This window comes from Chiloscyllium plagiosum, unplaced genomic scaffold, assembly GCF_037043375.1.
Source record: "Chiloscyllium plagiosum isolate Xiang-an unplaced genomic scaffold, Cpla_swu_hap1 HiC_scaffold_29, whole genome shotgun sequence".
Classification (NCBI taxonomy): Eukaryota; Metazoa; Chordata; class Chondrichthyes; order Orectolobiformes; family Hemiscylliidae; genus Chiloscyllium; species Chiloscyllium plagiosum.
The window spans coordinates 26,093,413-26,109,748 of NW_028270167.1; the positions used below are offsets into that span (position 1 = coordinate 26,093,413).

A 16,336-nucleotide genomic window follows, 5' to 3' on the forward strand; every position below is an offset into this window, starting at 1 on the left:
TGATGAGTGGGGTGTTTTTAAGCTTGATGCAAAGATAAATTGTTATGACTGTACTGAACCTTACTGTGCATTCATTTGTAATATAGTTGAGTAATTAGTATTGGGTGTAAAATGTAGAGATGTTGTCCACTGCTTGCGTCACTTTGAACTGAAACTTTTCCCCATAAAGTAATGATGGGAAGTATAATTTGGTAATTGGATTTTAATATATTTAATTCTAATCAGAGGTTGTTTTTAGATTCAATTACATCTCATAAACAACAGAATCAATTCTCAGTGCATGTATGGATATTTTGTAAATCAAAGAACTAAAAGTGAAGCCATTATGGTTGACTTAAAAATATGAACATTCAAAATGTTAGTTGTTAACGAAGAAGAGAACAGAAAAATTAACATTTCAGGTTTGAACTTCATCAAGATTTATAGAGATTGGGGTGTATCATTGAAAAATGTACTGTCATGTGCTTTATACTCGGTATTTTTACACTGCTCAATATTATGAAAAAGGGCATTGTATGTAGAATATAGGTCACTTGTGTCCAAAATGGAGAAACATGCTGAAATTTAAAGTTATCCAATCTACTAAAGTCAAGTTTGGTAAAGTATTTAATTAAAAGAGTTTCTAACACATTAAATAAGTATAAAACTTGCATTGTAGTTTGCTTTCTTTTCAATGATTTTTAACACTTTTTTTTTCCTTTTTAGCTTTTGAACAAATGTGGTACAAATACAAATAAACCATATGACTGTAATGTCGTGCAGATCATGAATTTTCTGTGCATTCAATGAAGTCAAGAAAGTTCTACTTTATACAAGTCATCATATACAGTTTCCACATGTGAACTAGTACTTCACCTGCACAAGGAATAATCAATAAGGCCTTTCTAACATCTTGAATGTCGTAACGATGGAGAAAAATAGAAGTCCTACACAGAATAGGAAGTTGCTGAACCCAGGAGCTTGCACCCAACTGAAAGAGGTACCTGAAAGGCCATTTCCACAGGAAGGAGAGGATTTTCCCTTAAGGCTATTTGACTCATTGGAGTCTGATTCTGACAGCTTAATTCAAGAAAGGGAATATCAACTGGAACTGCAGCATCGCATTCAGGACAATGAAGAGATGGTAACTTTAGAAGACACTGAATATGATGCAAATAATGTGGAGGAGGATGAATGGAATCTCTATGACAGTCTGGAGGATATGGAAGATGAGCAATATGAAGAACAGGTTGAACCAGAATACAAAGTCAATAACAATATAAGGTAATTCTTAATTTTGAAAATGTATGTAGACTTTGTTTTCTCTCAAGCGACCACTCTCAAATTTCCTTCTGTTTTTCTACATTATTAGTTATGCCTCACCTCCAACATTGTGGGCATTTCTATGCATCAAATTTCAAGAAAAACCTGAGAACACATACAGACCAGATTTCTCTGGATGCTACAAGGGATGGGGGTTCTTCAATTATGAGCCACGATTGAAAATGTTACAACAGTTCTTGAACAGGGAAGGTTACAAGGTTACCTCTTGGAGATTTCAAGGTGGTGTGAAGTTTTGATAATGTGAATAGAGAAAAAACTCTGATGAGGGCTGAATAACAGAAGAACCTGCAGTAGATTCAAGCTAATTGCAAAAATATATAGAGGGGAAATGAGCACCCTACAGTGTGAAAACAGGCCGTTTGGCCCAACAAGTCCACACTGACCCTCCAAGGAGTAACCCACCCAGACCCATTCCCCTGCCCTATTATCCTACATTTACCCCTGACTAATGCACCTAACCTACACATCCCTGAACACTATAGATAAGTTAGAATGACCAATTCACCTAACCTGCACATCTTTGGATTGGGAGAAAACTGGAACACCTGGAGGAAACCCATGTAGACATGGGGATAATGTGCAAACTCCACACAGACAGTCGCCTGGACTGGAATCAAACCAGGGTCCCTGGTGCTGTGAGCAGCACTGCTAACCACTGAGCCACCATGCCACCCCTTATTTTTAAGAATGTTTTTAAGATTTCATGATTCTTGATTAATCTACTGGAAAAGTGGCAAAATGTTGATTCCATGGAAAGTTTTAAAAGGGAGTTGGACAAGCACATGAGGATGGGGAACTGAGAGATGCAGACTAAAAGGGGGGATTTGTGACTAACCACAATTGCTCTTTCAGAGGGTCAGCACTGGCATGATTATTTTCCTTGTGTGCTGTAAATTTCAATGATTCTAGGTATTCACTCAAGCTAGGCACGTTTCATTGGCATAGTAGATCTTTGCTATCTCATTCAATTAGCCATTCATCATAATTCCACATGACACAGATACAGCCAATTTAACCTAATTTATTTCCCTGCTGAAAGCCATCCTTTAGCAAAGCTTTACATATTATCCCTTAGTTTCTGTATGCTTCTGGCTTGCATCCAACATTATGTGTTGTAACCACTTAAGCTCACTATATCTTAGCTGCTTGTGGATTCAAGCATCCCACATATTTTAGACATTGGACTAATGCATTCTTTTCACATTCCATATTCCTCTTTGTTCTTTCAGATTTGTTTATCATAGTTTGTCAGCACCCTTTGCTGAGAGCAAAAGATCTTTAATTTCGCTCATTTATTCCTGGCCTGGGTGTACACCTTCTTAAGTGTGTAAACAGTTCTACACCTTTTACTTTGTATTCATAATTCATTATTTTGTTCAGATGTTGTGTACAATTAGTTGCTTTTTCTATCACCAAAATCTTGTTCAGGACACTGATGTTTAGCTCACTGCTTTCTTCTGCGTTTCTCTCCTCACTACAATCTTGTCTAAGTTGCTACCTTCTTAAAATTCTGATCAGTGATATGTGATGATTCATTTCCTCAAACCCGTGGTTGTATTGTTTAGACACAGTGTGGCATGCTAATTGATTTTTGATGGTCACATCACTGCTCTATAATCTGCTCTCACCAATTTATTTTCATTTGTGGGAGGTGGGCATCATTGGCTGGCTAGCATTTATTGTCTGGCCCTAGTTCCCCTTGAGAAGGTGTAGTAAGCTGGTTTCCTGAACCATTGTTTTCCATGTGCAATAGATAGATCCACAATGTACTTAAGGGAGGGAATACCAGGATTTTGATCCAGTGACAGTGAAGGAAGGATGAAAGGACATTCTAAGTCAGAGTGGTGAGTGACTTGGGGGCAAACTTGCATATGGTGGTGTTCCCATGTATCTGCTGACCTTGTTCTTCTTGATGGAAGTAATTTTCAGATTGGAAGGTGCTGTCTAAGGATCTCTGGTAAATTTCTGCAGTGCATCTCGTAGACAATACTCATTACTGCTCCTGAGCATCAGTGGAGGAAGGAGCGGTTGCTTGTAGACGTGATGTCAATCAAAACAGACAGATTTATTCATAACAGTGTCAAGTCTGTTGAGTGTTGTTGGTGTTGCACCCATCTAAGTAAGTGGGAAGTATTCGACCACATTTGTGGTTTGTGCCTTGTAGATTGTGGACATGCTTTGGGGAGTCAGTTACTTACTACAGTATTCCTAGCAACTGACCTGCTGATGTAGCCATTGTATTTGTATGGCCAGTCCAGTTGAATTTCTGGTCAATGATAATGCCCGGGATGTTAATAGTGAGGGATTCAGTGATGGTAATACCATTGAATTTTGTGGGGCAAAGGTTAGACTGTCTCTTAGTGAAGGTGGTTATAATCTGGCATTTGTGTGGCACAAATGTTACTTGCCACTTGTCAACCCAAGGCTGTCCAGATCTTGTTGCATTTGAACATGGACTACTTCACCATCTGAGGACTTGTGAATGATGCTGAACATTATGCAATCGTCAGCAAACATGCCAGTTCTAACCTTATGATGGAGCGATGGTCATTGAAGCAGCTGAAGATGGTTAGGCCTAGAACACTGACCTGAGGAACACCTGCAGAGATGTCCTGGAACTAAGATGACTGACCCCTAGAAACTACAGCCATCTTCCTATATGCTAGGTATGACTCCAACTGATGGAGAGTTTGCCCCAATTACCATTGATTCCAGTTTTGCTAAAGCTCCTTGATGCCTGACTGTGTCAAATGCAGCCTGATGTCAATGGCTGTCACTCTCACCTCACCTTTGGAATTCAGATCTTTTATCGATGTCTGGATCAAGAATGTAATGAGGTCACGAGCTGAGTGGCTGTGGCAGGTGCTGCTTGATAACATTGTTGATGACATCTTCCATCACTTTATTGATCAAGAGTAGAGATAATAGACCCTGTTGGATTTATCCTGCTGTTGTGTACAAGATATACATTGTTAATTTTCCACACTGTAGAGGGAGAGCCAGGGTACTAGATTGGCTTGGATCGGGGAGCGACAAATTCTAGAGCACAAGTCTTCAGTACTGTTGCCAGATTGTTTTCAGGGCCAATAGTCTTTGCAGTTTCCAGTGCCTCCAAACATTTGTTGATATCATGTGGAGTGAATTGTATTGACTGAAGACTGGCATCTTTGATGCTGGGAATTTCTGGAGGAGATTGAGATTGATCATCCACTAGGCACTTCTAGCTAAAGATTTCTGGCTATGGACACCATGGATTACTGGTCAGCAGTCAGCATTATGGCTGAAACTCTTTTCCAATCTTAATTCCTTTGGTCCATTTAAGGTAATGGTATGAGAAAAAATTCTGTTTATGTAGATAATAAAGATTGATGATTTCTTCAGAAGGACCAATGAATTAATAGCCAAATTTAATGACCTAGAATTATGGCACAACAAGCTTGCCCAGTTCTATTTTGGTAATAGATGCTATCTGTATAATCACAGGACTGTCATCCATAATGTAATGCTGAACACAAATAGGAAGATGTTCCACTTTATTCATATTCAGTTTGTCTTCTCTTGTCTAATATTTCATTACTTTTATGGGCCTGCAAAAACAAAAGAAGAGAATCAAAATGTATCCTTAATGTTGATTAGTCAGCAGTTTTGTACCTATTAGGTGCACTGTTCCTGAGACTAAATGGATGTATAGAGTCTTAGAAATTCACAGCATGGAAACAGACTCTGGTCCAACTCGTCGATGCTGACCAAATATCCCAAATCAATCTAGTCCCGTTTGCTAGCACTTGGCCCATATTTCTCTGAACTCTTCCTATTCGTATACCATGCAGATGTCTTTTAAATGTTGCTAATTGTACCAGCCTCCACCACTTCCTCTGGCACTCATTTCATACATGCACCAGCCTCTGCATGAAAATGTTGCCCCTTGGGTCCCTTTTAAATCTTACCCCTCTCACCCTAAACCTCTGCCCTCTAGTTATGAACTCACCCACCTCAGGGAAAATACCTTGACTATTTATCCTATTCATGCCCTGCATGATTTTAAAACCTCTATGTCCATGACTGGATTTGACAACTGAAATATGAACAATATGATGATAGTGCATCTGGGCTCAGTGGAATTTCCTAGCTTCGTTGTCTGCTATTTCCTTGATGTTTTCATGTTCTTTAATGTGCTGGGTGGACACCTGATTAAACCAAAGGCATTTAGAATACAGTGTGGAAACAGGCCATTTGGCCCAACAAGTCCACGCCGACCAATCAAAGAGTAACCCACCCAGACCCATTCCCCTATCCTGTATTTACCCCTGACTAATGCACCTAACAATATGGGCAATTCAGCATGACCAATTCACCTTAACTGCACATCTTTGGACTGTGGGAGGAAACCAGAGCACCTAGAGGAAGCCCACACAGACAGTTGCCTGAGGCGGGAATCGAACCCGGGTAAACCCATTTGTTTGCCTCTGGTTATTCTTTGCCGTTTACTGTTATGAGCCTTCGTGACCTGCAAGCAGATAGGTAATCTTGAGATTTTGCATTTTGCAATGTAGCACATTGATGTGGTTATTTATCCCCCAATTATTTTGTCCAATGGAAATTAAAAGTGCATGATCCAGCTATGAGGGTCTGAGGACCCTATAAGATGTCTTTGATTCTGATAGTTATAAATCACTTATTGAATTTAATCCTTATGCAATATGGCATGATGTAAATAAGGTTAGACGAGTGTGCTTCCAAGACTAGTGTGTAATAACTTCAATTTTGATTCATAGCTATTGGCATCATTACTGGGGAACATGAGAGTTATATCCATTATGATACTCTTGAGCTGAAGTGTAGTAAGACAGTTTTAAACTAAATAGTGGGAGGAAGGAATTGTGTGAGAGGAAGTGTGATAAATCAAAGGGAAATAATGAGGTAATAGAGCAGGGTGGTGTTTTTGGTAATGATAACTGGATTGTGACAGGAAGGGACTAAATGAGCAAACTTAAGACTGCATCAGCACACAAAACGAGAGAAACAGGGCTATTATGGTACAGTGGTAATTTCTCTACCTCTGGACCTGGAGATCTCGGTTCAAATCCACCTGCTCTAGAGATGTGTTATAACATGGCTTTTGTGACACAGGAATAGTATCCCTATCAACCCTCTGGGCAAGACAGTATGTCATAACAAGTCTGAACAGGTTGATTAAAAGTATTCACAAACATAACAATGCAACAGGGTTTTTGTGATGCAGTTGCTCAAGAGGTATCATTATTTATCTGAGCAGATTAATAAAACAAACTCTAAGATCAGCGATTGAAGGTGTGTAACAATGACAGAATTAATGGCTCTAAATGAGTGCATATAGCATTTGCATGAAAATAGATGAATTGTTTGCATGGATAGAATCATAGAATCCATACAGTGTGGAAACAGGCCAATCGGCCCAACAAGTCCACACCAACCCTCTGAATAGTAACCCAACCAGACCCATTCCCCTACCCTATTTTTATCCCTGACTAATCACCTAACCTATACATCCCTGAACACTGTGACCAATTTAGCACAGCCAATTCATCTAATCTGCACATCTTTGGATTGTGGGAGGAAACCGAAGCACCCAGAGGAAACCCATGCAGACACACACACATAGTCCCAAGGCTGGAATCAAACCCGGGTCTCTGGTGCTGAGAGGCAGCAGTGCTAACCAATGAGCCACCGTGCTGCCCAGTAAAATCCAGTTATCCCTAAATGAACACAGTTTTGTTGTAATGAATAATTAACCAAGGTTCACACTATTACAGTGATATGATTGCCAAGCCAAATTCATTGCTTTCTCTATTTTTGCTATCTTTTTTAGAGGAGGAGAGCATCATGAACAAAAATTTCGAGTTTTATGTTTAGCAGCATACATAAATTGCTCATCACAAATTGCTGCCAGTTCTATACAACAATAGGCTACTGATAACCTCCATTGCCAATACTGCAAAGTCCAGTCTTATACATATATAAATTGTTCTAGGGTTTAATGCAAGATTGTCAGTTAATGCAAGACTGTACCTTTCCTTGCCTCCCATTTTAACATTTTTCAACATTTTTCTACTTGCCATAATTTTCCTCGTTATTAACTAAGTTTTGCTCCCGATACATGTTTTAAACCTTTTCTGTTTCATTATAATTTTTATTTCATTTCAAAGAATAGCTTTGGAACATATATCTTTTCTCTTTAATGGACTATTCCCATCTGAATTGTCTCTTCCCTGAATTCCCTCCATTTCTGTTTTATTCTGTAGTGCAAGATTCTTTCTTAAATCACTCAAATCAGATTTTCCGAATTAACATTCTTAGCTTTGATTAGATGTTCTCCATAATTACTTTAAATGATGTCGCAGTCAATGTTAGGTCAGTGATGATCTACTGAATTTAACCCATTTACCTCACTTTATTTCCCAGAGTGAGGTCCAAATTGGTTTCTTTCCTTATTGGACTGAAAACATATTAATCAATAAAACATTATCCTGGTACCCTTGCAAACATTACTTCCTGCCATATGTACAAATAATTCAGATTCTTATATTATTTTTATCAGACAGAATTTGACATCAAGCAAGCAAACTGTGATTGAATATAGAATAAAGAATATAAATAGGTATAACATGACAGCCATTACAGAGATGGCCAAGGCTGGGACATGAACATTGAAAGTGTTTCAAACAGAAGCTCGGAAAATTTGGAGGGGTAGCTTTTACTTCAGGATAACATCAGTGCGCTAGTGAGAAATGACCTTAGCTCAAAAGAGAAAACTTTAGAATCATTTTGGATGCAGATAAGAAATAGGAAAGGTGAGAAGTCATTTGTAGAGGTAACTTGTGGAAGTAGTTACACTGGAAGACAGAATATAACAAAATGAATAAATTGGGTAAGGAATGACTTTAACCTACATATAAATTGAATGAAACTGATTGATAAAGCTATCCTGGTAAATGAGTTCACAGAGTGTATTTTAGACAATTTATAAGGGTAGTATGTTCTATTGCCAACCCACAAGCAGACTAATCCAGACCTTGATATCAGCAATGTGTTTTTTATCAATAAATTCATGGTGAAGAGTCTATGTTAAAATAATCATAGCATAGTCAAATTTCATATTTAGTTTGAAGAAAAGTATGGGTGTGAGACCAGTATTTCAAGCCTGAATAAGGCTATTACAAGAATATGAAGACAAAACTAGCTTAAGATAGTTGAAAACTAGTTCAAAAGAGCTGGAAGCAAGTTTAAAATGTAGGAGTGTAGATATACAGTAGCACTGTTTTGAGGAGATACTTAATTCTAAGCAAAAATTTAGCCCAGTGAGAAAGAAAAATTCTTTGAAAACAATATACCATTTGTAGCTAACTGAAAGTTAAAAGTAGCATCAAATTCAAAGAAACACTGTTCAAATTTGTGAAGATTCATAGTATATCAGAAGGTGGGTCAGATTTGAAAGACCTGCAAAGAATGACTAAAAAATAATCAAGCATGTGAGAGAAAGCTTTCTAGTAATAGATAAACAGATGTTAAGAGTTTATATAAATATTTTAAGGAGGAAAAGAGTAATTAAAGCTAACACTGGTCCTCATGAGAGTGGATCTGAGGACTTGATAATGAAGAACAAGATGGTGGTGTTGAACAGCTATTTTGTCTCTTGTCAGCACTATAGAAGACTTGCGAAAACTTTGCAAAGATACTTGAAAATCAGGAACTGAACAGAAGGGAAGAATTTAAATTAATAGCCATCAGCAGAAAAGGTGCTTGGAAAGCTGTTGGAACAAAAGGAGACAAATCCTTAGGACACGATTGCCTCTTATATGGCCTTGTGAGAAGAAATCATGTTTACTTAATTCATTAGAGTTCTTTCAGGAATTAACAAACAAAATGGATAAAGAGGAGCCTATATAAGTAAGCAAAAGGCATTTGAGAAGGTACTTTATCAAAGGTTATGACAGAAGATAAGAGTATTGTATTTAGTGGATAAGGGTTTTGTTAGTAATCAGGAAACAGAGTAGAGACAAATGAGTTATTTTCAGATTGGAAAGCTGTAGCTAGTGGAGTACCAAGAAATCAGTGTTTGCAGCGTCAGCTTTTAAAATCCATGACATTACTTCAGTAAGGGATCTGAATGTGTGGTAGTTACGTTTGTCAAAGACATCAAATTAAGTTGTCAAAAGGAGGTAGAGCATTTGCAAAGGAATATGGGTAGTTTAGGTAAGTGGACAAAATATTAACAGATGAATAAAAGTGTGGCAGAATGTAAATTTGTTCATTTTAACAGGAAAGATAGAAAAGCAGTGCTTTACTACTTAAATGAAGAGAGATTACAGAACTCAATGGTATCAAGGGTTTTGGGTATCCTAAGACATAAATCACAAAAAGCTGGTATGCAGGTACAGTAAATGATTAGGAAAGCAAATGGAATGTTTGTGCCTAATGGAAGTAGAATGGAATAAAGTTGAACAGGTGGGCCTATACCGAATGGAGTTTAAAAGAATGACAGACGATCTTATTGAAACTTTTAAGATCTTAAGCTGCATACTGGGAGGATACTTTCTCATGTGGGGGAGATTAGAATAATGGGACATAGTTGAAGAGTAAGAGATCTAAATTTAACAGAAGTTGTCTTCTGTTAGAGGATCATTAGTATTTGCAATTCTCTTTGTAAGAAAGTAGCAGAGGCATTGAATTTATTCAGGGCAGAGTTGAATAAATTTTCAATTGACAAGTGAGTTAAAATTTACAAGAGCAGACAGGAAAGTATAATTGAGACCAGATCACCCATGATTGTGTTGAATGGTGGAGTAGATACAAAACTGCAAATGACTTACTCTTGCTCCTAATCCCTTTATTTTTATATGCCTTTGCTTCATAGCTTTTCAGGATATGTGTGGCTTCTGGCAAAATTGCATGATACAAAGATTTTATTAATGGTAAGTCAGGTGCTTTAGAGGTTGCATGGATATATTTGAGGAAAGTGCATGGCATTCCAAACTTTAAGTTTGGAATTGAATTGATTTCATTTGGTCAGCCATAGTATTATTTGCTTTTCTCCAAGAGAATTAGAGTCATAGCGTCACAGAGATGTACAGCACGGAAATAGACTCTTTGGTCCAATTCATCCATGCCAATCAGATTTCCCAACCCATCTAGCCCCACCGCCAGCACCTGGCCCATATCTCTCCAAACCCTTCCTATTCTTATACCCATCCAAATGCCTTTTAAATGTTGCAATTTTACCAGCCTCCACCACTTCCTCTGGTAGCCCATTCCATCCCCGCACCACTCTGTGTGGGAAAAGGTGCCCTGTAGGTCTCTTATATCTTTCCCCTCTCACCCTAAACCTATGCCCTCTAATCCTGGACTCCCCCACCCCAGGGAGTCTATTTACCTTATCCATTCCCCTCATGATTTTATAAACCTCTATAAGGTCCCCCCCCTCAGCCTCCAATGCTTCAGGGAAAACATCCCCAGCCTATTTAACCTCTCCCTATAGCTCAAATCGTCCAATCCTGGCAACATCTTTGTAAAATGTTTTCTGAACCCATTCAAGTTTCACAGCATCCTTCAAATAGAAAGGAAACCAGAACTGCACGCAATACTCCAAAAGTGGCCTAACCAATGTCTTGTATAGCTGCAACATGACCTCCCAACTCCAGTAGTCAATACTCTGATCAATAAAGGAAAGCATGCCAAACGCCTCCTTCACTATCCTATCTACCTGCGACTCTACTATCAAAGAGCCATGAACCTGCACTCCAAGTCTCTTTGTTCAGCAACACCCCCTCGGACCTTACCATTAAATGTATATGTCCTGCTAAGATTTGCTTTCCCAAAATGCAGTACCTTGCATTTATCTAAATTAAACTCCATCTGCCACTCCTCAGCCCATTGGCCCATCTGATCAAGAACCAGCTCTAATCTGAGGTAGAGTTGAAAAGTGTGGTGCTGGAAAAGCGCAGCAGGCCAGGCAGCATCCGAGGAGCAGGAGAATCGACGTTTCGGGCATAAGGCCTTCTTCAGGAATGAGGCTGGTGTGCCAAGCGGGCTGCGATAAAAGTGGGGGGGGGGGCGGGGGGGAATTTGGGGGAGGGGCGCTGGGAATACGATAGGTGGAAGGAGGTGAGGGTGAGGGTGATAGGCCGGAGAGGGGGTGGGGACAGAGAGGTCGGGAAGAAGAATTGCAGGTCAAAAGGGCGGTGCTGAATCCGGGGGTTGGGACTGAGATAAGGTAGGGGGAGGGGAAATGAGGAAGCTGGAGAAATCTACATTCATCCCGTGTGGTTGAAGGATTCCTAGGCGGAAGATGAGGAGCTCTTCCTCCACGCGTCGTGTGACATGGCGATGGAGGAGGCCATGTCTTTGGCCGAGTGGGAGGGGGAGTTAAAGTGTTCAGCCACGGGGCGGTTGGGTTGGTTGGTGCGGGTGTCCCAGAAACGTTCCACAAGTAGGCGGCCTGTCTCCCCAATGTAGAGGAGACCACATCGGGTGCAGCGAATACAGTAAATGATGCGTGTGGAGGTGCAGGTGAATTTGCGATGGATATGGAAGGATCCTTTGGGGCCTTGGAGGGAGGTGAGGGGGGAGGTGTGGGCGCAAGTTTTGCACTTCTTGTGGTTGCAGGGGAAGGTGCCGGGAGTGGAGGTTGGGTTGGTGGCGGGTGTGGACCTGACGTGGGAGTCGCGGAGGGAGTGGTCTCTCCGGAACGCCGATAGGGGTGGGGAGGGAAATATATCCCTGGTGGTGGGGTCTGTTTGGAGGTGGCAGAAATGAGGAAGGATGATATGATGTATCCGGAGGTTGGTGGGGTGGAAGGTGAGAATCAGTGGGATTCTGTACTGGTGGCGATTGGCGGTGTGGGAAGTGGAGGAGATGCGGTGGAGAGCATCGTCGACCACGTCGGAGGGGAAACTGCGGTCTTTGAAGAAGGAGGCCATTTGGGCTGTTCGGTATTGGAATTGGTCCTTCCGGGAGCAGATGCAGCGGAGGCGAAGGAATTGGGAATATAGAATGGCGTTTTTACAGGGGGCAGGGTGGGGGGAGGTGTAATCTAGGTAGCTCTGGGAGTCGGTTGGTTTGTAGTAAATGTCTGTGTTGAGTCAGTCGCCCGAGATAGAAATGGAGAGGTCTAGGAAGGGGAGGGAGGAGTCTGAGATGGGCCAGGTAAATTTGAGGTCGGGGTGGAAGGTGTTAGTAAAGTGGATGAACTGTTCAACCTCCTCGTGGGAGCACGGAGGTAGCGCCAATACAATCATCGATGTAGCGGAGGAAAAGGTGGGGTATGGTGCCAGTGTAGCTGCAGAAGATGGACTGTTCCACATGTCCGACGAAGAGGCAGGCATGCGGGTGCCCATGGCTACTCCTTTCGTTTGGAGGAAGTGGGAGGATTGGAAGGAGAAGTTGTTAAGAGTGAGGACCAGTTCAGTCAATCGCAGGAGGGTGTCACTGGAAGAGTACTGGTTGGGTTGGCGGGAGAGAAAGAAGCGGAGGGCTTGGAGGCCTTGGTGATGATGGATGGAAGTGTGTAAGGACTGGAAGACCATCGTGATGATAAGGCGTTGGGGGCTGGGGAAGCGAAAATCATGGAGAAGGTGGAGGGCGTGAGTGGTGTCCTGAACGTAGGTGGGGAGTTCTTGGACTAAGGGGGACAGGACAGTGTCGAGGTATGCAGAGATGAGTTCAGTGGGGCAGGAGCAGGCTGAGACAATGGGTCGGCCGGGGCAGTCAGGTTCCGCCACCTCCAAACAGACCCCACCACCAGGGATATATTTCCCTCCCCACTCCTATCAGCGTTCCGGAGAGACCACTCCTTCCGCGACTCCCTCGTCAGGTCCACACCCCCCACCAACCCTACCTCCACTCCCGGCACCTTCCCCTGCAATCGCAAGAAGTGCAAAACTTGTGCCCACACGTCCCCCCTCACCTCCCTCCAAGGCCCCAATGGATCCTTCCATATCCGTCACAAATTCAACTGCACCTCCACACACATCATTTACTGTATCCACTGCACCCGATGTGGTCTCCACTACACTGGGGAGACAGGCCGCCTACTTGTGGAACGTTTCAGGAAACACCTCTGGGACACCCGCACCAACCAACCCAACCGCCCCGTGGCTGAACACTTTAACTCCCCCTCCCACTCGGCCAAGGACATGCAGGTCCTTGGCCTCCTCCATCGCCAGACCCAGGCCACACGACGCCTGGAGGAAGAGTGCCTCATCATCTGCCTAGGAACCTTCCAACCACACAGGATAAATGTAGATTTCTCCAGCTTCCTCATTTCCCCTACCCCCACCTTACCTCAGTCCCAACCCATGGATTCAGCACCGCCCTCTTGAACTGCAATCTTTTTCCCGACCTCTCTGTCCCCACCCCCTGTCCGGCCTATCACCCTCACCCTCACCTCCTTCCACCTATCGTATTCCCAGCGCCCCACCCCCCCCCAACCTTTTACATCTGCCCGCTTGGCACACCAGCCTCATTCCTGAAGAAGGCCTTATGCCCGAAACGGCGATTCTCCTGCTCCTCGGATGCTGCCTGGCCTGCTGCGCTTTTCCAGCACCACACTTTTCAACTCTGGTCTCCAGCATCTGCAGTCCTCACTTTCTCCTAGTCTAATCTGAGGTAACCTTCTTCGCTGTCCACTACACCTCCAACTTTAGTGTCATCTGCAAACTTACATCCAAATCATTTATATAAATGATGAAAAGTAGTGGATCCAGCACCATTACTATGATAATGCTTCCCACAGCTCATCATTAAAATATTTATTCTGAGCCTTAGAACTCTGTATTGTAATCAATGTAATCAATGTAGTCATTGTAACAAATTACTGGCTAGGCTTACCTTTTCTTGTGCCACTCCTTTAACCAGGCTATCATTTGGGTTTTGCTCATATAACAGAACCAAGCAAAATTGTGATTATACAGTATTCGCTATTAAATTTTCTGTACAAAATTTTAATTATTACCAGGTGATCGTTAATTAGAACCAGCAGATGTTTCTGTGTATCAAGGTATGTTCAACTTAGTCTGTATTACAGAAGACATAATATAAGAAGGTATTACTGCTAAACTCTCTGAAAATAAAGCAGCAAAATATAGGATCAATTAATCAACATTTGGAAGAGAAAGATTGTTAATGTTTTTAAACAAAAGTTTAATTAAGATTTCTGAAGTAATATTTGTAATTTGCAATTTATGGGTTGAAATCCTTTTCATAACCTCAGCTCCGTATAAGATTGGATTATTTCAAATGATTCTAATCATTTAGCTGTCTGAATATGAATCTCAAGAGGTCTATTGTGGTGCACCATGCCCAAATAGAGCACATTGTTCACTGTGACCCAAGTCTCCGTGTGGAAACACAACAAGTATGAAGTGCTCCTTCATAGCCTATCATGAAATAAATGTGAATCGTTTTGTTCTCAGTCGAGTAAAAGGTTATGCAGACAGTTGATGCGCAACACTTTATAGATATGCAGCAGATGTGACAAGTGCTTCAAATTCCTGAGTGTCTAATGGGGTTCAAATCCATACACAATAATATTTTTGTAGGTCAATGGACTATATTAATGGTGTTCATTATGATCGCATCAAATAAAAAAAATCTATCTAATAGATAACAGCTTCACAAACACTGCATTATTCAGTCTTAGGAGCTGAATTGGAAAGTTTTCCGATGATTATAGCTCATGGATATAGTTAACATTTTCAATAATTGTGACTCATTGTTCTTTAATATGCAAATGAAACATGTTGTTCACAATTACCATTTGTGTATTTTAAATTATTGGTTTGCTTGCAGCTGCATTTTTTATTGTGATTTACATTCTTTTTATCTTACTTAGCCAAAAATGCCTAGTTTTTAATTCAACTTATCAATCCACAAATGAATTAGAAGTCAAATGCTTTAGAATTTAGCATATTGTTTTTAATAGTAAATACTTGTTAACCTTTTAATAAGTTCGCTGTTTTTATCATATTAATTAACAATATATATTTGAGAAAAGCCATTACAGGCCTTGAGATTATTGAGAATGTTAACATTTAAACATTTAGAAAATTTATGTGAGATGTCTTTGCTCTTTTAAAAAATCTCCATCCATTTTCTTCAAAAAGTTTAAGGTCTCTAAAACTAGGAGCCACCTGAACTTAATTTTGAATTCTTTAAGTATTTTTCCCTTGATTGATCACTTTATTTATAGTTGTGATTTTCACAACAGTAATTTCAGAATTTCTACAGTTATGTCATACAGATAAATCCAAAGTGTACACTTGAATGATAAAGACATTCCAAATTTGGAAAATATTATAACCACTAAGCTTTGTGTGCCTGATACTGATAAGTATTTCTATCTGCCTGGAGTATAGTTATTGAGATTGGTTAATTACTGGCACAGATTGCTTTGTAGGATTATGATGTGTGGCAGTAATGGAGACCTGTCTTAATGAAGGACAAATCTGGTTGTTAAATATTCCTGGTTACAAAGTGTTCAGAAAAAAAAGGAAAGGGAAAAATGCAGGAAGGGTGAGGAAGTATTACAGAACTGCAGAAAAAGGATGTTTCAGTGTTCAAGGGCAGAATCTATTTAGCTAGAGCTAAGGAATAAGAAAGGTGCAAGCAATAGGAAGCATTCCTCGATTTTGTTCAGGATAATTTCCCACAGCAGTATGTATCCAGTTCAACAGAAAAGGTGTTATTTCTACCTGGTTAATGGAAAGATGTGGGCCAAATATGTCAAGTGATCACTAAATTTTGGGATGACAGTAAAAATGACATTGGTCAATCTAGATTAAGAATAATCAAATGGCAGAGAAGTGACTTCAGTTAGGCAAGAAAAGAACTGTGCCAGATAGACTGGAACCAAAGGTTAGCAAGAATAACAGTAACTGAATATTGGGCTACCTTCAAAGAGGAGATGGTTTGGGAACTTTATGCTATATTCCCTCAAAAGGGAAAGGTAGGACAAACAAATCCATAGCTTTCTGGATGA

General features: G+C 40.7%; 1 protein-coding gene across 2 annotated transcripts in view; it reads left to right on the plus strand.

Annotated features, from left to right (window-relative positions):
- The window catches only part of jhy (junctional cadherin complex regulator), a 98,086-nt gene that overhangs the window by 5,846 nt on the left and 75,904 nt on the right, over nucleotides 1–16,336 (plus strand). Inside the window, exon 2 of one of the 2 annotated variants that reach the window (XM_043676817.2) lies at nucleotides 706–1,263. In XM_043676817.2, the coding sequence (XP_043532752.1) occupies nucleotides 908–1,263 (356 nt within the window). In that variant the 5' untranslated portion in view covers nucleotides 706–907. Of the gene's footprint in view, nucleotides 1–705; nucleotides 1,264–16,336 lie in introns of those variants that run through there. The other variant, XM_087976440.1, reaches the window with a different exon arrangement.